The sequence below is a fragment of the Mizuhopecten yessoensis genome, unplaced genomic scaffold (assembly GCF_002113885.1).
Source record: "Mizuhopecten yessoensis strain PY_sf001 unplaced genomic scaffold, ASM211388v2 scaffold10919, whole genome shotgun sequence".
Classification (NCBI taxonomy): domain Eukaryota; kingdom Metazoa; phylum Mollusca; class Bivalvia; order Pectinida; family Pectinidae; genus Mizuhopecten; species Mizuhopecten yessoensis.
Window position 1 is genome coordinate 201,366 of NW_018408787.1, and position 24,428 is coordinate 225,793.

Consider the following 24,428-nt stretch of genomic DNA (forward strand, 5'->3'; position numbering starts at 1 on the left):
GACGGTTGTTATGACATTCACATTTTGTCATATAAATAGACCCAAAAGGTCTTAGATGGGGGTCCTATTCCGCCATACACAATATACTTGATGCAATATTAATGCTAGTTATAATACATTATTTTTACACACAAAATACATGATATAGCATTGATACATTACTTAACAGTCGCATAAAAATGTTGTACACAATACATAAAGTTATGCACATTCAGAAAGTTCTAACAAGAAAGGAGGAAAGTAGGGTTGGTGGTGGGCAAAATTGATCTTATATATACTAAAATCTGTGTTCAGATAAAACAATACAAAATCAAGTTGAAATAAAATTAACCTGGACCGTACAAACCTTGTTCCGCCATATTTTTTTTATTTTTTTTATCAAATTCTGATTAGGAGCTGCTGCGTCATTTGTATTTATAGTCATCTAATTTTAGCAACATACATACCATGTAACCTATCGGACCACATCACTCATACCCCAACATACCTCCTTCCGCAAGTAAAGGTAGTTATGTAAAAGCATAGAAAGTCTGACTGCATAAATTACATCAAAACAAGTTTTAATTTGTATCTATATATATAGGAAAATCAGAGCACAGTGGGACAGCGAACCAGAAGTTACAACGTAGTAGAAATGCTCCATGTCACAGGCGATCAGAGACAATATATAAATCATATGGAATACTCGATGTCAGTGTGGATAAGTTGTTATACTAGTATTCTGTGTCGAGGTAAATCGGAGTATGCCATTGGACAGAGGGGAATACTTAAAGTCGTAGGAGGATCAGAGCATTCTGTATATCTGAGGACAGAGGGGAATACTTAAAGTCGTAGGAGGATCAGAGCATTCTTTATATCTGAGGACAGAGGGGAATACTTAAAGTCGTTGGAGGATCAGAGCAATCCGTATAACCGAGGACAGAGTATCAAAACATTAAATCGATCGCTAGGTGTTAGAGGGAATGTACACTATCCAACAGGGTTGTAATATATATCGTGTGGCAGGGAAATGAAAGAAACACTAGAACTCCCTTTCTTTTACGTTTAGCAGTCGTCGTTTTGTAGGATTTCAAAAGATATACAGTTAACACAGGAAAAACAAGGCATGAATTTCAACTCGATTTATAGGTCATTATTCCTAGGTCTAGTTAATTTTTAAAACACTAGGTATCAAATTCTAAAAAACGTTTTACTTTAAACAAACAACACACGAGAGAAATTTATTGTCCTCGTATGGTGGACAGTGAAGTGGTCCACATTTTGATTTGACGCCGTAGAAAAGTTTCCCGTCCTCGTTTTTGTCTGCGCCACCCTCCAGGGCCTGTGGATGCTGGTCCACACATACGTACTGAGTGGCTGAAACCGCAGTGTACGCACCTGAGGACAGATCCCCGTGATAAGCCTCAGTCCAGCCAGGGTAACACTGGGTCCGCCCGGGAATCATGAGGGAGGCGGTGTGCTGATTACCGACACACACGGCACATGGTACGTCATGCAGACTATCCCCAATGCCAAAATAACCATCTTCATACTCAGACCCGTAGACGTAACCGACCCAAATGCCATCGTAAGCAAGGTCCTTGTGTGGGCCCCATATAGGATCAGAAGGCATACACAGATACTCAGCCGCTGCCCCCGTGTCTGTGTACATGGAACCCCCGGCGTACCCAGTGTAGACCAGTGACGTGATGTTTGCAGGGCAGTCCCTCCGCCCCCAGCGTGTAAACACCGCGGACCTTCTGTTATTCTGCAACTGACCCACGGTATTCTGAAGTTTGCTGTTGGTGATATTCAGTGTTAGAACGGTGGTCTTGAGCTGATCCACTGTGGTGTGGAGCTGAGTAACTGTACTCTTTAAATTAGCATTTTCCATGTGCTGAGTATTGAACTTCACCTAAAATGTGAAGAATGTTTTTGAGAATTGAGATTCGTCTACAAAGTTAGGGGATACCGAATCTACCAAGAGTACCGTAGGGAGGAACAATATAATACGCCCGTCCAAAGCCAACCTGGCAAAATTAAAATCCTTCCGATGCATCATTGTATCTGAATGTATGAAAATGTAGTAATGTGAGGAGAAACAACATTTGTACTTAAGCTGAAGGAATATATATAATTTACGACCTTTAAAAGGTATTATTATCAACTGAATGTCTCCGGCCTTTGTATATATATTTCAAACCATAAAAAAAGAAATTTAAATTGCCCCTTTTTCGCCAATAATCGATTCATTTTACACCATTCACACTAAATATATTTCTATTGTTCACTAATTACTGGCAGATTTCGCTATTAGACCAAGTGTAAATATCCACCAAGTATCAGAATCCAGTTATATTGCAGAAACTAAAGTTTGAAAATTGACCAATCAGTACGCTAATGAAATATGTGCGAAATTTGCTCAACTTCGAATTTAGGCTCAGTCTTTAGTACTGTAGTGTAGCCTGTATATTGAAATAAATTGGGACTGTTTAAAAGATGGCGGCTGCCAAAACAAGTAGAAGGTGTGTTCTCAGAGCATGCTCTTTTTTTTCATGCTCAGGAAAAAAGTAGTTTGCAGACGCATAATTGTAATATCATTCCCCCAAATTATCCATTAAGTATATTCTCATTAGTCGCTGATGAAAGTGGTTCCTATGTTCTTAATATTGACCTGTACTGTCACAGGACAACCAGGATGAGGAATTGGAAACAAGCTTTGCTGACATGTCCTTGGACGATATAAGGAGAATAAGAACGCCATGTAAATCTAAGTGGAATACAAGTAATGTCTCGTCCCCACATCGAAAACTCATGTAGTGACAACAAAATCACTTTCAAAACACTCTAATGAGCATATTAAAAAACATCGAACTTCATTTCCCACAAATAAATAATATATTTCACTGTGTATGGGATATCCTAATGACGGCTATAAAACATGTTCATATTCTTCATCGACCTGACTCTATGGAAACCCTGTGTTTTAAGTTTGTCTGTCAGCAATCGACAGCTATCACGGAGGTCGTGTCATTCGGAAAACACCGTAGGTTGTGTTCACGATTTAAAAGTAGAAAGCGTCCCGCTTATCATACAGTAAGCTGTCCCTGTTGGTCATTTTGTAAGTAAAGATCGCGGAAAGCGGCTGATTAATTGATTTTAGAACGTTTATGTACATAATATATATGTATATACTAATTGTCTAAACATATGTTCCTATAGGGAACGCAATAATATTAATGAACTTGTAAGTCACTCTTTTCCAAGCTTGGAAAAGAGTTACTTACAAATGTATGTATATAAGCAAATGGTTGATGTGAGAGATAGTTGTATGTACATGTTTGTAGAATTCAGTATTAGAACAATTAAGTAGCGATATTTCCAAGATTACCGCCCCTCTTACTACCCTACAGACCTGTAGTTCCTGTAACTCTGACTGGAACCTTGTCAGCTCCTGTTGTATGTACTGAGGGTCACTCAACAGGATCCTTTTCTCGACAGACTCGGTACACCGGGGACCGGAGACCAGAAGCACAGTCAGACATAACAGAAGTATCATTGTCATTTCTCTGTGGTCGGTAGTGGAGCAACTTTTGCCATATCAGCTATATACGACTCCAAGATAAGGCGTAACGGCGACGGTTTTGTGTTGAAAGCAGATGTGCACGTTCACTGGAATATACATGTAGGCCTATATGGTAATTTTCTGATCGATCGACAGACAACCTATCAAAATTTTGAAGTGAACTATGTGGAATAAAGCACATGTAGAAATTACGTGATTTATTGAGTCATATATGATACAAAATTAAAATGTCTTGAGGATGTACTCTTCTGAGGTTTCAATCACGTTCAATTCTCGTTTTGATCTGGTGTAACGGGTTTTTGTAATATTTAGCAAATTATGATCATCTGAAAAATATGTCAAAAAACTAGATGCCTGTTGTTCGTAGAACTTATTTAACAAGAATTTAAAACAAGAGATCCCAGAGGGATCTTGGCGCTCACCATTGTACCATCTTCATTAGTTCTTTGTCAGTTCGATCTTTTCTTTTCTTTCCTCTAATCTGTTTGACCGAGTCATGTTAACAGTAAATGCACCTTGAGGTAACTTTTGATCTAAACTTAAGGTTACAAATGATGACACATTATGTCAGTTCCACTTCCTTTATTTAAGTCCAACTTCATATCTTATACATGGAAACTTATTAATTGTTCAATCCATTCCCTTCTGTTTCCAACTCCATTCTTTCTCCTTTAATTCTATCTCTGTCTATCTCTGACTCTGTCCTTTGACTCCCTCCTTCAGCTCTCTCCTTCTACTCTGACTTTCCTTAGACATCTACCTATTATAAAGACAATCTAACACTACTTCTACTTAACTAAATCTTCTAATTCTATTGGCTAATTCCATCCCTAGGAGGCGGTGCTAAGTTTCTCTTTTATAAGTCTTTTGATGACCATTTCCTTGTCTAAGGACCACGATTAACTTATCAATGCATTATACTAAATAGACCTTACATCCACACACCATTGTCCTCCGACCCTTCACACAGACATTCCCACACACTCCATTCCCTTTGAGTTCCTACCACCATGTGTGTCCTGGTCATCTCCTTTGTTATCAATTACAATCTCTTTTTAATTGCCTTCTTCTTACTCCTCTGATCTTACTCACTACCATTTTTCATCTGTCATAGATCCCTTAAGTTATTCCTGAGAAATAGTACTAACAAACCTTAAATGTCAAAAATCAAAGATGGCTGTCGGTAGGCCATTTAGTTTAACTGATCAGTTTCAAAAGTAAACATGAACAATAAAGGATAGTGGGGAACCTTCATTGGCTGGCCCAAAATATTTTTTTGGGGCGAGTAAAAAATTTGAAACACTGGCCCAAATGACATACTGGTGGCCCAAATAATTTTGGGAAGAAATATTTCCACAGCATTTAACACAATGCTTCAGCACATTTAAATTACATATAACATGACAATGTTTGTAATATGCAAAACAGAATAAAACATTATATTTTTAATTCTTCAACCCTAGTTAAAACCTGACATGATCCACTCCATTCAGGTCTTCCCAAAAAGAAATACACAAAACTCGCACCTCAAAGAAGATACCCTGGCAGTATTTATAGAGAAAATCACATTTTCTAAATCACGGACAGTTCGATTCAAATCGAAGTAATGACAACTGAAATTTTTACTGCCCCCGTAATTAATGTGGAAGGGACTGTACTTTCTTTTATTCATTAATCTTTTGACAGTCGCCCAAACTATTTTTGTTAGGCCAGTGACTACCTCACTTTTGACAACTTTTGGTCGCTCGAGCAAGACTTTAACCGCCATTGGCGAGCAGGCGACCATCCATTTCAGGCACTGCTACACAACAAGGGAACAAGGGAACCTACATATCAAATTTGTGAAAGATCCCTCTGGTACTTACCGGGAAATAGCGATAACAAACTTTCGCTATCAAAATCCAAGATGGCTGCCTGTCGGCCATGTTATTTATCCGATCAGTCTCAAAAATTGCCCTGCACAGCTCAGGACCAAGGGGAACCTACATATCAAGTTTGAAAAAGATCCCTCAGGCACTACTCGAGACATAGCGATAACAAACTTTCACTATCAAATCCAAGATGGCTGCCGGTCGGCCATGTTCTTTATCCGATCAGTCTTAAAAGTTGCCCTGCACAACTCAGGACCAAGGGGACCCTACATATCAAGTTTGAAAAAGATCCCTCTGGCACTACTCGAGACATAGCGAGAACAAACTTTCACTATCAAAATCCTAGATGGCTGCCTGTCGGCCTTGTTTTTTATCCGATCAGTCTTAAAAGTTGCCCTGCACAGCTCAGGACCAAGGGGAACCTACATATAAAATTGAGAAAGATACCTTTGGAACTTCTTGAGAAATACCGATAACAAGAATTGTTTAAGGACGGACGACGGACGACAGACGACAGACGGACGGACGACGGACCACGGACGCAGGGTGATTTAAATAGCCCACCATCAGATGATGGTGGGCTAAAAAATACCTATTGGGCGGCCATTTTGAAATTGTGTATTAATGTATATTTCTTGCGCTTAAAAAAGGCCAAAATTTCACCTTTTTTGACACTAGATTGATCACTTAAATTGTCATTGTGTCGCCATTTTTAATTGTAGAAGGTTCAATTTTGCTGTACAATTTAATAATGTTTAATATGATAAAATATTATGCAACAAACTGGAAAATTATACATTATTGATATTATTTTTACCTATTTAGTGTAACTGAAGCACTTTCGATTTTTGACCCCGAAAAAAGTAAAAAATAACACAAATAATAATGGGACAAAAAAAGAAGCACACGGACCCCCCATTTTTGTGGATGTTTTCGAAAGAGAAACACATTTTCTTTTAATTCATTGAATATTAAAAAAAAGTTTAATAGCAGAACTTTTTTATATCAAGCGTTTAATCTGCAAAAAATAAGTATTTTTTCATCAAAGAATAACTTCCATAATTTGAAAGAAAATAATATATTCATCAATTCTACAAACATTCATACATATCTGATAACACACTTGGAAGAAATTGTATGAATGTGTTCTGCAAATGGTCAAAACCCCCAAAATCACCTAAAATCACATGTTATGTTAAACTGGTATCTTTGACTGATCATAGCACAAAAACGAACACACCGACATATAATGTTTTTTTTTACATTTTATACTATGCCATTAACTCCTTTTTCCAAAAATCCATATAAGAAAAAAAAGTTTAATACAGGAATATTTTGACTTCTCAGAGTTGTACATCCTTAAATGTCTTCATTTATTCAAACTACAATAGATAGTCACCGATATATCCCGATTTTCATTTTCTTAAGTCGACACCTGTCCGTTCGATTGCTTATTAGTTAACAACAGGACATTCATACATCATTAGGGTGGTCGAGTGGCGCAGTGGATAACGCACTCGCCTTTTACCAAGGCGGCCGGGATTCGATTCCCCGATCGGATGTAAAAAGGGGTCACCTGCCCGACTACGTGGGTTTTTCTTCGGGTACTCTGGTCTCCTCCTACATAACGACCCCCCGCACGCTAACATCCGAGCCAACAAGACGGATTAATATAAGTTGTAATAACTTGTTTCATAATTGTTGTAAAATAAATAAAGTTTATATTTATATATATTCACTTTCTCAAACTTGTGAATTATACTCTAATGATCCCAAACAACTTTTGCTCCTTTTTGATAGGTCGCCATATTTGTTGTGTCTTTTTAAAAGAAGTCTTTCGAATTTATTTCCCAAATTTAAAATATCTCTCAACCTTGTTCTTTGTGTTTAACGATTCGTTATTTCACGATCTTTAGTTGGTTTAGAAAACTTTTTCCAAGGATAACAATGGCTAAATCAAACTATCCACAGTTGCCTTAAATCATTATTATATGATTCATGAGGCTGATTTTTGTGATGATCTGTAAAAATAACCAAGCCAAGCCCTTCGCTTTCAGATTAAGATATATCGACTGTCAAAATTTAATAGAATGGTTTTAATTAAACCAGATGAAAGCAAACTCTGATAAGTTCCAGGCCGTTTGTATAGGGAAACGTTGGGTAAATGCTATACAGTCTTTTAGTATTGGCGAAAAAGATATTGTTCCTGACAGTGTTGTCAAACTTTTAGGTGTGAACTTTGATTAATTTTTAAACTTTGAAGCTCATATCTCTGCAATTTGTAGGAAAGCCTCAAGACAGTTGTCCATTTTAAAGCGAATTGGGATTTTTTTTTTAACCAAGCAAGGTAGACTTGTAATTTATAATTCTTTTATTGCTTCAAATTTTAACTACTGTCCTTTAGTCTGGCACTCTTGTTCCATGAAGAGTGTCAGAAGGCTAGAAAAGATACAAGAAAGAGCTTTAAGGTTTATACATAATGATCACAACTCATCCTTCAGACACTTACTCAGTATTACCAACAGCGACAGCCTTCATGTAAGGCGTCTGAAGGAAATGGGTTGTGAGGTTTTTAAAATTATAAACAAAATTTCTCCTGAATATATTCATAATCTTGTAAATAATAAGATGTCTAATTATGACTTCCGGAAAGAAAATACTGCATAGGTGTCCAGGGTCAACACTGTGAAGTATGGACATAAATCGTTTGCTTTTGAGGCCGCCCGGGTGTGGAACAATCTCCCAAATGACTTCAGAAAAGTTGAAAGAATTCAGGAGGCTGGTCCCATCTACCTTTGCAATATCTGCAAAGAGTGATACTTCATACTGTGCCCTGGTTACCTCTGCCACCATACATTTTGAATTGTGTGATACTTTTATTGTCTTATTTCATTTCTTATATGATTTAATTCTATACCATATTTTTGCAGCATCCTATCTATGTTTTAATTCCATATATTCTAAAATATAAATCTTTACAAAACTTGATAAATTTGTTAATTGATTTTGGTATCATTTTTAATTCTCACTATAATAGTGTATATTCTGTCAATTTTTATTCTTTGTTATTTTAGCATTGTATGTATATTCCACTTCAGTGTTTTAATCCTAAGTCCTAAGTAATTCTTGTGTGATATACAAGTATTCATTCACTATTAACTATGTCTTTTATTTACTTATTCTGAATACAACTTATCTGTGATCACATTTAATGCTTTTCATATATTAACACTATTTTTATATATATATCCCGGGGGCCTTTGTAGGTAGGGGACTCCTTCTTCTTCTGAAGCCATGCTATTTGACTAAAAGCTTCCTTGGTAGGAGCCCAACAAAGTTTGCGAATGAAAATGACCTTTACCTACTTTCAAGGTCACAGGGGTCAAATATGTCAAACTCTTTAAACGACTTCTTCTGAAGAACCAAAAGGTATAGAATCTTTGTATTTGGCTGGTGTCTTCCTGGGATAGAGCCCAACAAATTAAAGGTTGAGAATGAAAATGACCTTGACCTATTTTCAAGGTCACAGGGGTCAAATATGTCAAACCCTTCAAACGACTTCTTCTGAAGAACCAAAAGGTATACAGCCTTTATATTTGGCTGGAGGCTTTCTGGGATAGACCCCAACAAAGTTTGAGCATGAAAATGACCTTGACCTGCTTTCAAGGTCACAGGTGTCAAATATGTCAAACGCTTCAAACGACTTCTTCTGAAGAACCAAAAGGTATACAACCTTTATATTTGGCTGGAGGCTTTCTGGGATAGAGCCCAACAAAGTTTGAGCATGAAAATGACCTTGACCTGCTTTCAAGGTCACAGGGGTCAAATATGTCAAACTCTTTAAACGACTTCTTCTGTAGAACCAAATGGTATAGATTTTTTTTTTATTTGACTGGTGGCTTCCTGGGATAGAGCTCAACAAAGTTTGAGAATGAAAATGACCTTGACCGGCTTTCAAAGTCACAGCAGTCAAATATGTCAAACACTTCAAATGACTTCTTCTGAAGAACTAAAAGGTGTAATATCTTCAAAATTGGCTGGTGGCTTCCTTGGATAGAGCCCGACAAAGTTTGAGAATAAAAATGACCTTGACCTATCTTCAAGGTCACAATGGTCAAATATGTCAAACATTTTAAACGACTTCTGAACAACAACTAAAAGGTGTAGAACCTTCATTTTTTCCTTGTGACTTCCTGAGAAAGAGCCCGACAAAGTTTGAGAATGAAAATGACTTTGACCTTCTTCAAGGTCACAGATGTCAAATATGTCAAAAACATCAAGCGACTTCTTCTCAAAAATCGAAAGGCCTGAAATTATAATATTTGGCTAGTGGCTTCTTGGAATAGAGATCACCAAAGTTTGCAAATTAGAATGACCTCAACCTACTTTAAATGTCACAGAGGTCAACAACATTTCAAAGGATTTGTTCTGAAGAACCAAAAGGAATGGATTCATAAGATTTGACTGGTACATTTGGCTTCTTGGGATAGAGCTATAAAAGTTTGAGAAGGAAAATGAATTGACACACAGGGAAAAATATGTCAAACAACTTTTGAAGAAGAACAATGGCCAAAAAGCATAAATCTTATAATAGTATTTGACTGGTAGGTTCAATAGATGGAGCCTACACAGTTTGCGAGTGACAAATTTGTAGTACAATATAATGGTTAATGAGAATATTTGCTATGACTGCTTAAATTATTCAGGTGAGCGATACATGCCCTCTCGTGCCTCTTGTTTTATTAATATATGTGATTATCTCCCTTTACTTCTAATATAATATGTTATTGTTATTTTACATGTTTGTCGCAATAATAGCTCTCAAGAGCTAATGTTCCTTGTTTACCTGTATGCAACGTTAAATAAAGTTTCCTGTATCTTGTATCTTGTTGTATCTTGTATTGACGATGTGCTGTCGTTAAAATAAAACGAACCCACCAAACGCATATAACCTTCAGATCTTTAAATCAAGGGCACTACAGCCGCTTTCCTCAATCTTTACTTACAACATGACCAACAGGGACGGCTTACTACTACATTTTGTAAGCTTTAAGATGAACAGGATGATTTCGACTTTCCGATCGTGAACTTCCCCTTTCTTGAAACCAGCATCCTGACTTCGCCTACCTACTGAGTTTACATGTCAGTTTATTCAGTATTCAAGAGCTCCGAGTAAAATGACTTCACGATAGAAGTCGACTGCTGCCAGACAAACTTACAACACAGGGTTTCCAAAGATCATAGGGAACTACCCAAATGCTTGGATTTTACTTATATTTAGATGGCGGGTGTCGTCGATGAAGAAGAAGACGTTAACCCTTCCGTAACACCTGGTCCTATTCTCCTTGTACTTTTTCGAGGGCACAATGTATATATTTTCTTTGCTCATATTTTGCCATAGTTTAAGAAATTTTGAGTTTGAGGGATTTACTAACAGTTCGGTATTCTCCTAATTTTTTTTTTTTGCTATTGTGCATTTTTAGAACTGAACCTATGACCTTGAAGGTGACATTTCATAACCGTTAACCCAATACATAATTCTGCGTAGAATAAGTCATTTGGAATGAATAACATTCCCCCCCCCCCCCCCTGTTCCTCTGCAAGTAAATCAAAGTAATTTATTTGACCAATGAGCATACTTTGACCTTGGGGACTGATATGTAAACGGCACACAACAAGTCAATTAAGTCATGATAGAGGTACCTAGAAAAAAAAGTTTACAACATCAATGCAATTAAATAGTATTTTATTCTTCATTGAAAGCAATTTGTTTTAATATCAAAATCATTTCGTTAACTAACAAAAATCGGTTTGTATAATAAATGTATCCATTTTTATATGTAGTTGTATAATAAATTTATCCATTTTTATTTATGTAGTTGTATAATAAATGTATCACTTTGTATAGAATTATATATTTGTATAATATACTGTATAAATCACTTTGAAATATAATAAACTTACCGGTATCAGTTTGTATACTATAAAAGTAATGTAAAGAATTGTAAATGACTGCACTTCTGCTTTAAGTATTTTGCTATTAAAATGATTCAATCAATGGACATATATATTGCTTATCTGTATCCTTTCAAACACTCCACACTCATTACTCTCATCTCAATTTAGCTTGAAAAACTCTCACGCAAACTGTCACCTGTTTTCACAGTAAATTTTCATAAAAATATTTTTTGTCATTTCCTTTGTAAATACTAGAAATAATAGTGTAAAAAATACAAAGAAGCCAATGCTAAAACACTTAGTCTGCCTAATTGATACAGTCCTAGCGTGGACCTGGCTCCTTATACGTCACTATATGAGGTTTGACAGAAAACAAAAACATTAAGCCTAAAACATTTTAAAAAAATAAATAAAAAAATAATCCTATATAGATCCTTCAAAATTGACTAGAAAAAGATTCTGAGGAGCACTATCCATGTATCTCATTAAAGAAAGGAAACACGTCACGTATATTATTTATATCATCAAAAGGGTGTAAGTCTGAGGTTCTGTGTATCAAATGATAAAATAGTATAGATAAGAGACTAGGTTGTATAAATAAATCATCAGCTAAATCATAAATAGAGATGAAGTTCGATTAGCTGATTATTCAGTTTACATTCATTTAGGATTCCAAATGACCAAAGTTGAAAAAAATATGAAGAAATTAATATTTTTTTTCACAAATTTGATAACATTTTTTTTGACTTAGGCTTAGACTTTTGTGACATTAAGCTTATGAAATTTAATACAAATTGGTCAAGATATCCAGGTGATATAACCAGATACCTAGGTGATATTAAATCAGATACTGAGGTGTTATCGCCAGATACACAGGTGATCTAATCAGATACTGAGGTGATATCGCCAGATACACAGGTGATATAATAAAATAAACAGGTAATAGCATGGGATTAGCTGGTGACATCATCAGAGATATGTGAATATTAGAGATCCTGGTGATGTGATTAATATCTCCAGAAACATGGATAATATAATTATTTACACAGGTGATATCCGCCAATGGTATCAGAACTGTTTCAGTGAGTTAATGGCAGCATGATACATGTAATCGTATCTCCAGTCTAGGGCTGCGGTATTGCACTGCACTTTAGAGTCTAAGGACATGATGAAGGTAATATACTGCATAATCCTTGAACAAAACATCAAGTAAGTGGAAGGATCCTGAAAAAAATATTGTAGACATATCAAACAGATGATCCAGTGTCATATACAATTTTCATCCCCCATAAAATACTCTCCAAAGACTCTTTAAATGCAGTATAAATTTAAAAATGCATTAACCTATTTTCTTTTTTGAAATTGGATACCGTCCGTCAATAACAGAGGAATCAGAGGATTCAAACTTTAACAATGTTTTTACGTTTTACAGAATAACCCCAAAACACACATACCTTCCTGTAAAATTTACTGTAAAACTTTTCTTACCATGTACTACAGCCATTGGAGAATGATACTGTTTGAGGTTTGATAAACTTAAGGTTTGAAGCTAAAATAAAATAGCTGACAGACAGTCTTACAAGATGCCTTTTTACGCTTCACTGAAGTGCATGAATGCAGCTATCTGAATTGATTCATTAATATACTCGATAGCACATGTAAATTAATGTTAATTTATAATTTATATATAGTTTTGGTTACCTAGTGTTTGGGAGGCTGCCAGGGTCAGTTGGAGAAGGATTTGCCCAGTTATATATGACCAGTGCAGTAACAGCTGCTTGGATACATCCTCGGCAGATGTCCCGTCAACCTACAACATATAGAGTCTCTAAACAAGTAGACTTCAACCTCTACAACAAATCTCATCAAGTACATATAATAGGATGTTCATAAATTCTGTGAGCATAGTTAATTACTAATTAGACCTTTAAACCACAGGCTCCCACAGCAAATATTGCGAAAATAATTTCAGTTGCAATGTACAACAATATCAGATGGTGAACATGTTTCAAGTTTTCAATATGTAAAATGTTTAATGAGCATTATTCTGGAAAAAAACGGGTGTAAATCAGAATGAGCAAGCCTTGGCTAAGGGTATTGCAAAAGAAGCATCTCTCCGAATAAATTCATTGCAGGGGGTATAAAAGCTAATGGAAAATTGTTATATTACAACACAAACATACTGCTGGGCTGTGGACACTGCGCGCTGGAACATTGCAATATCACAACACCTTATGCTGTTGAGCGATTGACACAATACATGTCCTCATGCTCCTTGGCCATGGACCCAGTACATTGGCACTACAATTTCAGTACAATGTTCCATGCTGTTCGGCTGTTAATACAATACAATGCCTCATAGATATACTACAGGACTGTCAACATGTATCACAAAACTTCATGCCGCGGAGTTGCTGATATTTTACCTCATTATCATGGAGATGATCAAGAATCATTGTTTCAATCCATTCGATGTATTCCTCAAGGGCACAGTTGTTAATCAAAAGTTGTTGAAACTTTCCAAGATCTAAATATAAAAAAGAAATGAAAACAATATTTTGTATTCCTTTTAAAATCTAAACAAGGCTATGCTGGATTTCTAATAGAAATTATCAAAATGAATCAAATAAAAAGCAGGTACATTTGATAGAAATATACAGCAGTCAATAGGCTGATACCTTTCATTTGAAGATTACCGAGGAGCAACACCTAACTTCAAAGCCAGCCAACTTTAACATTTCACGACTGACAGATTATTTTTATGTACATCAAAGGATCAAACTAGTCGTCTCGTCTCATTCAAAAGGTGGCGCAGACTGAGCTTTTAATTCTGCTATGACATATTCCAGGGGTGGACAGAGGGAAAGTCAGCGTTACCCCTGGAGTATTGGGAATGACAAGGACTGTGTGACCACATCATACCTACACTGTCGGACCTTAGTGTCCACATCATACTTACACTGTCGGACCTTTAGGGTCCACATCATACTTACACTGTCGGACCTTAGTGTCAACATCATACTTACACTGTCGGACCTTAGTGTCCACATCATACTTACACTGTCAGACCTTAGTGTCCACATCATACTTACACTGTCGCACCTTAGTGTCCACATCATACTTACACTGTCGGACCTTAGTGTCCACATCATACTTACACTGTCGAGCCTTAGTGTCCACATCATACTTACACTGTCGGACCTTTAGTGTCCACATCATACTTACGCTGTCGGACCTTTAGTGTCCACATCATACTTACACTGTCGGCCCTTTAGTGTCCACATCATACTTACACTGTCGGCCCTTTAGTGTCCACATCATACTTACACTGTCGGACCCTAGTGTCCACATCATACTTACACTGTCAGACCTTAGTGTCCACATCATACTTACACTGTCGAGCCTTAGTGTCCACATCATACTTACACTGTCGGACTTTAGTGTCCACATCATACTTACACTGTCAGACCTTAGTGTCCACATCATACTTACACTGTCGGGCCTTAGTGTCCACATCATACTTACACTGTGGCGGACCTTAGTGTCCATATCATATTTACACTGTGGCGGACCTTAGTGTCCACATCATACTTACACTGTCGGACCTTAGTGTCCACATCATCCTTACACTGTCGGACCTTAGTGTCCACATAATACTTACACTGTGGCGGACCCTAGTGTCCACATCATATTTACACTGTGGCGGGCCTTAGTGTCCACATCATACTTACACTGTGGCGGACCTTAGTGTCCACATCATATTTACACTGTGGCGGACCTTAGTGACCACATCATACTTACACTGTGGCAAACCTTAGTGTCCACATCACACTTACACTGTGGCGGACCTTAGTGTCCACATCATACTTACACTGTCGGACCTTTAGTGTCCACATCATACTTACACTGTCGGACCTTAGTGTCCACATCATACTTACACTGTCGGACCTTAGTGTCCACATCATACTTACACTGTCGGACCTTAGTGTCCACATCATACTTACACTGTCGGACCTTAGTGTCCACATCATACTTACACTGTCGGACCTTAGTGTCCACATCATACTTACACTGTCGGACCTTAGTGTCCACATCATACTTACACTGTCGGACCTTAGTGTCCACATCATACTTACACTGTCGGACCTTAGTGTCCACATCATACTTACACTGTCGGACCTTAGTGTCCACATCATACTTACACTGTCGGACCTTAGTGTCCACATCATACTTACACTGTCGGACCTTAGTGTCCACATCATACTTACACTGTCGGACCTTAGTGTCCACATCATACTTACACTGTGGGACCTTAGTGTCCACATCATACTTACACTGTCGGACCTTAGTGTCCACATCATACTTACACTGTGGCAGACCTTAGTGTCCACATCATACTTACATTGTCGGACCTTAGTGTCCACATCATACTTACACTGTCAGACTTTAGTGACTCCATATCATATTTACACTGTCGGACCTTAGTGTCCACATCATACTTACACTGTCGGACCTTAGTGTCCACATCATACTTACACTGTCTAACAGTGTCCTCATCCAGATCACAATGATTACAGTGGGCTATGATGTCCTCAACATCTAGACCCTGAAGTACCAGCTGTAGTTGGCGGACAGTTTCATGGCTGTGGAGGACAAACCTGGCAGCAGTAGCTGTCCAAGATAATTGGAGGTTTCCAGTCATCAGCAGCTGGAACTTGCGACACGCTGTATAGGAAAGAGTCACACACAACACTTACAATCACAAAGATAAAGGAAAGCAAATACATTACCGTAAAACCAGTTTGCTCACCCAAGTAATTTGCGAAGATACTTTTTGTGCTGAAAATATACCTTCTATGTAAGTATTTTGCTTTTACTGAATTGCTAGTGGGTTATTGTATCATAAGAGGCCACATTTCTTCCAAAATTTAACTTTCAAGATGAAAAAACTTTGTGACTTCTTCAAAAAGATTTTTGACATTGCACTTGTTTCATTTTCGATTTATTTGCAGATTAATTCACTTTTGTATACATTACAGGTATAAATAACAAACGTTTCTTTTTTATTGGAAAATTGATTTTATCGAACCACTACATGTTATTCCTAAATGTGAGTGACCTTATAAAAATGAAATGAAGGTTAATTTTAGTCTAAAATGAAATAGAGTCTGGTTTCTAAGTACATTATAATTTTTATCAAGTGAACATGAGAACCTACTAACCTTCCAGTTTCTGTTCTCACTAACCTTCCAGTTTCTGTTCTCGCAGTCTCTTGGGATACAAGTGGAGTCCTTCATTAATCCAAAAGTCAAGGTTGTCAACAAAGTCTTTTACAAATTGCACAAGTCTGAAAGAAACAGGTAACATGCATCATTCACCAAATTATTATGTGAGCTCTGACGATTGATGATCTAGGTATAAAAATAAGTCATACCCACATCGTGATGTTGGATAAATTACCTCCAAACGTAACTCATTAAGATTTATTATATATGAATGACTAAAGTACTGCAGTTACCTTTAGGCATTGCTCCATGTGATGGTGTCTTAGGTCTCTTTTAGATGTTCTCAGGTTCACTTAATTTACTTTTTTTTCATTTAGAATTATCTCCAACTTGTAGAAGCATGTTGTTCTGAGTATTTTGTTGCCATTTTATTACCCAGATATGCCTTCTGCTGTGGAGATTGTGTGGACATAGAGATCATTTTTGATGGACTAGACGTTCATTTACTGTAGATATATTAGTGTTGTGAAATTAAAGACAATGGTTTCTATATGTTGCTGCAGAAGAAATGCTGTCACTTATAATGAAGTTTAAAGTGTGGGCATTATAAGAAATCTGGTCTGATGTACAAAGAGTTGAATCTGTGTAGAGTACCAACTATATATATATATAGTGTGCATATCTTGGTTACATATATACATAATTGTAGAAGGATTTTGTTACTATAAAGATAACCAATGGGCCTAAGGATCAAAGGTTCAAGCCCTGGGTGTTAGTGGAAGACTTCAACTAGAGAAACTGTAAGTGAGCACATAAATAAATAACCCCTCCGGCCCCTCCCCCACTCCAAAGCTTCATCTTATCAAGGTACTTTATTAGTTCTCCTTGGTGTTCCCAACATTTCAAATTATTAATCAAATAATTATGAAATATAACAAATTGGTTGCTATCTGTTTAGAGCCTTCTCATGCAAATCTACCACTATTATTTCAGTTTCTATTAAAACTACAGTTTTAGATAATGATTGATCCATCAACATATACTTTACACTAAGTTTGAATTCTTATTTAAAGTTTCAAAGGCGATACCTCCAGGGAACAGACACAAATTTCTTCTTCAAGCACTTTATAAAATTATGATCCTTCACTTCGATTTTTCAGGTTACAAAAGATCCAATAAAATGTTAGGGGGAGTTGCATTTACAAGGTTTCGGGAGCAGAAGTTAAAGTTTCAAGGGCCATAACTCCAGGAAAGATAGTCAAATTGTATACATGTAAGGGCAGGACAGCTTAGAGCTTACCCTGATGGTGTTGGTTGAACTGGGTCTGGCATCAGGATGTTACAGATGGCTCGATAAGTAAGATGGTCATACTCCACAATGGCCTCCATCACTACAGGATATGTCATCAGTGAACTTGTAATAAACTGTAGCGGCAGTTTTCTCCAGAACTCCACAATCACATCTCGCACCTTCAATAACAGTTTACCTGAATTAAATCTACTCCTGATTATGTATCTGTCAAAACAATGGCACCTAATATACTATAATTATAAAGGGCAATCAGAAAATCCTGTTCAAAGCTGTTTTACAACAGCACTGTGTCTATATATCAAAATGCTGGGAGTCAGTTTCTGTTTGATCCAGAACTTGTTTTATAGTCATTGACCCTGGTGTTAGAACTAATACAGACCTGGTAGAAGTGTGCCACCAGAACACACTCCAGAATTTGTTTTATAGTCATTGACCCTGGTGTTAGAACTAATACAGACCTGGTAGAAGTGTGCCACCAGAACACACTCCAGGATCTCAAGTGAGTGGACTCTGTATAGTGCCAGGAATTCCTTCATCTGTAGATACAACAACAGTGTTAGTCAACTAGACCACTAAAATGTCAGTTAATAGTTATGATTAAGGACATATGTGGTTGAGGGTTTTTTGATTGGATACTTCCTCTTTTGTAATTTAATATTGCCAGGTATATTCAATTTTGAAGAAAGTGGAAGTTCAAAGGTGCCAAGATTTATCATTTAAACTTACATGTCTGTCAGTTGTGCATTCAAGACCATGACAGTTGTGGACATTTGGGGTAGGCTATAATAAGTACTTGGTCATACTATTAGCAGTAACTTAATGCATGTCTGTCAGTTGTACTGAAGGCCATGACAGTTGTAGACATTTGGGGTAGGCTATAATAAGTACTTGGTCATTGGTTATAACTTAATGTATGCCTGTCAGTTGTACTGAAAGACCAGATGACAACTGTGGGGATTTGGGATAGGCTCTGATAACCGCTAAGAGGTCAAACTGTAATTTCTGTAAGTGGAAGACCTGATAATGACACTTGTCGGCACTACAGCTAGGTTTAGTGTTTATCTGAGGTCAGACCGCTTTTACTTACAATGTCTGTCAGTTGTATTGGAAGATCATGACAGCGGTTTACAATAGGGGCAGGCTCCAGTAGTGTCAGCAGCTCTCTCCTGTCTTCATCAGTGGATTTTAGGCTCTTCTGTTATAAACCAGTCTATAGGTTATGTATCTAATGCAAGAGCTTTTCTTTATGTGGCCATTCTGAAGGCCCCGGTCTGTATGTTAGGGCTTGAGAGTCACATCCATAGCTCTAAAGAACCTTAATTCCCATTAATTGCCAATATGGTCTTGTATCATATATAAACGCATGAACCAGATAAAGAACAAACGCACTCTGTTATTTATCAGACAGTATAAGCAACTGTATCTGTACAATTAAAATAATCTAAAAATTTGGGTTATCTCATTTAGATATAAGTTTTTCCACTATGGTTTTCACACCTTTGCACTTTTTGTCCCTGTGTTCTAATTAATCAGACAATCGGATTCCACTTCATAATTACCTGATATATTGGTGTTTTCATTAATTTCTGTTTGTTATCTCTCTTATCAGCCCTGGCTTCATACACAAAGCTGAAAAGGTAGAAACAGAGAGTACATGTACATCATCATTAGTAGTTTATAGTCCCCAGTATTGAAACACAATAATTACAGCTATGTTACCTCCCATGGGACCATTTCAATCGATGCCATTTAATCCTAAAATATTTCTAAGATAGAAACAAGTGTGATTGTTTGTTCATTCCCTTATCACTTTAATTTTGAAAGGTTATTAATATTTTTTATTTTTTTACCATATTTAACCTTATAACCAACCCGGAGAATGAACAATTTTGGATTGCAGAACCATCCACTGTGCAAGGGATGGGACACTTATCAAGTCAAATACAGTACTGCTAAATGTAAGATAGCCTAATAAGGATGACTTGACTCTGCATTTTCTATGTAAAATAATTCTAATTGAAGGATTTAAAGTGTTTAGGAATGTGACAGAAAAAATATCTGGCACAAGTTTATTGGTGACAGTGGCAGTTGTTGTAAGTTAACCAATACAAACTATTTCTGTTATTTGGATGGCAAGGTTATTTCTGTTTATGAATACAATATATTAGTTAGTTCAAAGACTATAAGCAGAGAAAACTGTAAACTGAACCGGCCACCAATTCATCTGATAAAACACCTGCAGTTCTACTCAAAAGTCTGTACACGCCTAAAAGGAAATACAACTATGTCCTGGAATATAATCATGCATTTGACTGAAAACCCATAGGTTTGTTAACATGTATCAAGTTTGATGAATCGTTTCCACAGAAGACGGACAGTAATATTTTACTTACCAATGCTGTTTTTTGCCACTACTGACCAATACCAAGGGTCCGTCATCACCTTCCCTAGGTCCAATACCATAGTAGTGATACCTTCAAATGGAACACATGTACATAACCAGGGATTGCTGCAGAAATAGGAAAGTTGTATTTTTTAGTACCCTTTTTTGATATAGGGAGAAATATGTGCTGTAGGTGCATGACCCGTCCAGCGAGGGCTGCAGGCCGGAGCCAGGGGAGAGAGTACGAGACGGGGGCATGGACTACATCTTTAATTTTGTTTCTCACTGTTCTTTACAGATTTTAAAATATCAGCAGCGACAATTATTATCAACACTGGGAAAATGAAATAAATCACTCAGTTGTGGAACTGATGGAAATTTTTTAGAAAAATTGGAACCATTAGACAGATTCATGTGGTAGTATTTTAAAACTGAAATAGGGGAAAATAAAGCTGAAATAGGGGAACATAAAGCTGAAATAGGGGAAAATAAAACTGAAATAGGGGAAAATAATGCCAAAATTGGAGAGGGGAACTGGCCCATATTTGGCCACAAAAAAAGTCTGTATATATCCATGATAACACCCCACAATAATGTCATTTATACTAGTGTACCACATCGCTATACAAAGCATCCTAACTCTGGTAACATATCGCTAAACACTGATTCAGTATTAATGCTTTAATACTGGTTAAACAGATATAACCAGATTGTTTACACTGATATCAATATCTACATATAACAGCTTTAACGCCCTTATCAATGGTAAACATAGGTTGTATCAGGCTGAAATCACGGTCAAAATACTCCCATCCGTATCTTTTCTATATTAATTTTTTGAGAAAATATGGCAATCTAATGTACTTGTTATTTTGGAAATCTCAATTTTTTCAAATGTTCTGTACAGGAAAATTTGAAAATCCTTTGAATCCATTTTTAATTACATTGTAATATTTCACACTTAGGATATTGATCCTTATGTGTCACTCTTTCAAGCAAATCTGCAACTTACTTGGAATTTCCACGGACACCAATGCGCCTTGTACATATCCTGGGGAAAACAGTCTTGACAACCTTCCCAAAGTTAGCGTGATTACAGGGAGGCGAAGAGATGTGGCTACAGTACTGGACATAGTAGCTGTAAATATCACAGCGGGCCACACTGGTGTGGGGCTGGTAATCAAAGTGACTTCTCAACCTGTAATATTCCCACAAAGAGAATTGATATTAAAAGCTTTGAAAGTTGAAAAGAAAGGTAACTGATTTTTCTACCTCCTCTCCACAGGAGCCTGTGGCTCATGACTTTGAGAAAATATCAGCAAACACAAATAGTATGCTTTTTAGGGAAAATAAAGTGACTTTACCTGTGCCACATGACTTTGAGAAAATATCAGTGGTCTCTATATAAAAGCCCCAGATACAAATATTATTACTACATGTATATAACATTCAGATCAAATCAAACTAAGTTAGTGGAAAACTGAAAGCTGGGGCTTCTGGGTTAGAGGGGTCTCAACAAGTCCTGGTCAGTTGGTTCCTGATAATGAGGTTACTCTTAGGCCTTGCAAATACTGCAGGCATGGGGCTGCTGGGAAGGGGGAGGCCTCAACAATTCTAGTCCAGTTAATGGATACAGATAATGGGGCTACTAAGGGGGCCTTACCAGGCCTCAGCCAGTTGGATGCTGACTGTAGGGTTCATCAGAGGCACCACCTGTCTGTATATCTTCTCTGCCTGGGCTCTTACATCTGGCATAGGCAAGACCACCTTGTCATTAAATCTATTGGACTTGTGTTCTGATGCTTGTGCCACTTGTCTCAACTGTTGTGTTTCAGGATCTATGGGGAACAGAATATTCATATTAAACTGTACTAGTATCATAAAAAGTTCATCAATCTCTGCATCTCAGTAATAATATCTTCATAATTATCATTATTATTCAATCAATATTCCATTGGATTCATTAGGTTTTAAAGTCTCTACTAGTTATTCATTGCATTGCGGAAGAAAGAAGAGCTAAATATGCATAGTGACAAAAGCTATGCACATTTGATAACCAACTTCTGGTGTTTCCAGATTTTCTGACAGACATATTTCAAATTGTAAAATTTGCAACCTTATGTCTAAAGGAATGCTTTCCATTTTTTCATTATTTATGAACAGAATGTCAGTTTTTGATTACTTAAAATTTGAATTAGTAAGGTAAGATTGATTTGTCCAATGTTCCTTGCTCATGCTTTAATATAGGCATCCATCTCTATGTATACACATCTATTTTGGTAAAAAAAACACTGTCTGAATAGGGTAACTACAAAATATATATATACAATTAAGATATTTATACAAGTTTGTAAAACATAAATGCAAATACCAGAAAACAAGAAATTTTCTTTCAGACATGAATGCCCTCACACTTCTAGGCAAATTAGTGTCATTATTTTGCCAAGTTCTATCAATATTTTAACAGAGACCTCATGCTTTAATTACCTTAGAACTCTGAAATAGCTGACCAGTACATACTCCTACACAAATTCGCTGAGTTTTCATGAAGAATAGGCAGCAAGCTGAAATGACTAGTTCAGTTCCGATTTCGGCCTGTTCAAATCTTCTATTTCTTATTTATCTCATATGTAATTTTACAAAAGTTGGCTAGTTAAAATATTATTTGGTCACTTCAAATAAAAGTTATTGAAAAGCCTACTTTTTATTAAATCTTATTAAAAATTATGAATAATTTACAGAGATTCAAAACCTTAAAATAGCAAGGGTTAAAAAAGGACATTCAAATCAGTTAAAAATATACAAAAGAATCTGTAATTCAAATCTGCACAGAAGTAAGAATTCAACGTATAAGGCACCTCCCTTTACAGTAATAATTAGTATTAATATTAAATCCTCTGATAGACATTATAATTGTATAAATAATCAAAACTGAGAAAATGTTCTGTGAATAAGCCAAAAAGCACATTACCTACATCACTGTTACGACAGTTGATCTATAAAAAAAGTAATAGAAGCCAATTCATCAAAGAAGCTCAAGGAAGTGTTATTTATAACTGGCTCTTAGTTACATGTACCACTATCAGCAGAGTAGTTAAACCACCAAACCTGCATCACGATCTGTTTCCTTGCGGTTTTTCCAAGCTGATGGACTGGCAAACAGGAATGGATCGTCACGGTTTATTAGACAAATAGCACAGTCTTCCAGTGTCAGTCTCAGCAGCTGGGGTTGGGGTAGTCTGTAGCTCAGGTCACCCATTATCCAAAACAGCTACAATATGTTGTTTGTTTAGTTGCAACTTGATTGAAAAAAATACACTTGACTATTTAGCTAATCTGTACATTGAACTGGGAAGGGAATAGGAAGGACGGGAGCACACTGCAATCACGGCTACGTAATGACAAAGAATTAGACAAAATCTTAAAAACATAATTAAATAGAGGTTCCCCAACGAGTGATAGTTGGTTATCATGTTTATCTAACTGGAGTGAGTTAATTTACAAATTGTATAAAGACACGAGGTTTAGCGAGTGTCGTTTACATTTGAATTTTAATTAACGAGATTTAGATAAACATGATTACCAACCATCGCAAATGTAAGGGCCTTTTTCTCCCACAACATTCAGATAAAAAACTTTGATATGTCTCTTTTGGAAAAACCTTATTCCTGTTGATGATCGGCGAAACAGTGTCATGAACTATGACGTCACAATGGCAGATCACGTCTCAATGCATTGTTACTTGACATCATAATTAGAAGATCGACCAATGAAATCACGTCGAGGGTTTTACCCACTAGTGGGTAACCAAAAGTGTTTACCAACTCCTAACAGGATTATCCAATGAGTCGGGAGTGAGGAAACCTAGTGGTTGTGTGAGAAAAGTATACATGCACATCAGTGGATTCACTTGTCATTTCTCTTTGATTTTATGATGTTATTAATTTTTTATTGAATATTCCTGCAGTCAGTTGCCGTGCAATTTTATCAAAATTTTACAGGCTTAAAATTGGTATTTTTGTTTATTATGATGACGATGACATCAATATGATAACTACTTTGTATCGCGATGAATAATGATTTTATTATTATACAATGAAGGTGATATCAGTTA

The 24,428-nt window shown here is 36.6% G+C and overlaps 2 protein-coding genes across 2 annotated transcripts in view; both read right to left on the reverse strand.

Moving 5' to 3' along the window:
* Positions 1 to 369: 369 nt before the first annotated feature.
* On the reverse strand, positions 370 to 3,578 carry LOC110463650 (short-chain collagen C4-like). Its single transcript, XM_021518446.1, has 2 exons — positions 3,395 to 3,578; positions 370 to 1,894 (listed from the first exon to the last, which is right to left on the reverse strand). The coding sequence occupies exons 1-2, from the start codon at positions 3,542 to 3,544 to the stop codon at positions 1,190 to 1,192; spliced, it is 855 nt and encodes a 284-aa protein (XP_021374121.1). The 5' UTR covers positions 3,545 to 3,578; the 3' UTR covers positions 370 to 1,189.
* Positions 3,579 to 11,193: 7,615 nt separating this feature from the next.
* The window catches only part of LOC110463608 (transcription factor RFX4-like), a 62,902-nt gene continuing 49,667 nt past the window's right edge, over positions 11,194 to 24,428 (reverse strand). The window contains exons 3-15 of the mRNA XM_021518353.1: positions 23,423 to 23,585; positions 21,978 to 22,152; positions 21,327 to 21,512; positions 20,325 to 20,405; positions 19,491 to 19,560; positions 19,019 to 19,126; positions 18,390 to 18,467; positions 17,920 to 18,089; positions 16,641 to 16,741; positions 15,931 to 16,119; positions 13,821 to 13,921; positions 13,096 to 13,204; positions 11,194 to 12,618 (exon numbers count right to left, since the gene is read on the reverse strand). Coding sequence (XP_021374028.1) covers positions 12,545 to 12,618; positions 13,096 to 13,204; positions 13,821 to 13,921; positions 15,931 to 16,119; positions 16,641 to 16,741; positions 17,920 to 18,089; positions 18,390 to 18,467; positions 19,019 to 19,126; positions 19,491 to 19,560; positions 20,325 to 20,405; positions 21,327 to 21,512; positions 21,978 to 22,152; positions 23,423 to 23,585 — 1,605 coding nt within the window. The 3' untranslated portion in view covers positions 11,194 to 12,544. The remainder of the gene's footprint in view (positions 12,619 to 13,095; positions 13,205 to 13,820; positions 13,922 to 15,930; positions 16,120 to 16,640; positions 16,742 to 17,919; positions 18,090 to 18,389; positions 18,468 to 19,018; positions 19,127 to 19,490; positions 19,561 to 20,324; positions 20,406 to 21,326; positions 21,513 to 21,977; positions 22,153 to 23,422; positions 23,586 to 24,428) is intronic.

Excerpts from the sequence above, each read along its gene's own strand:
- LOC110463650 (XM_021518446.1), bottom strand. The coding sequence starts at position 3,544 with ATGACAATGATACTTCTGTTATGTCTGACTGTGCTTCTGGTCTCCGGT. Across the intron at positions 1,895-3,394 it reads CAGAGTTACAGGAACTACAG|GTGAAGTTCAATACTCAGCA; the intron begins GTCTGTAGGGTA and ends TTCACATTTTAG.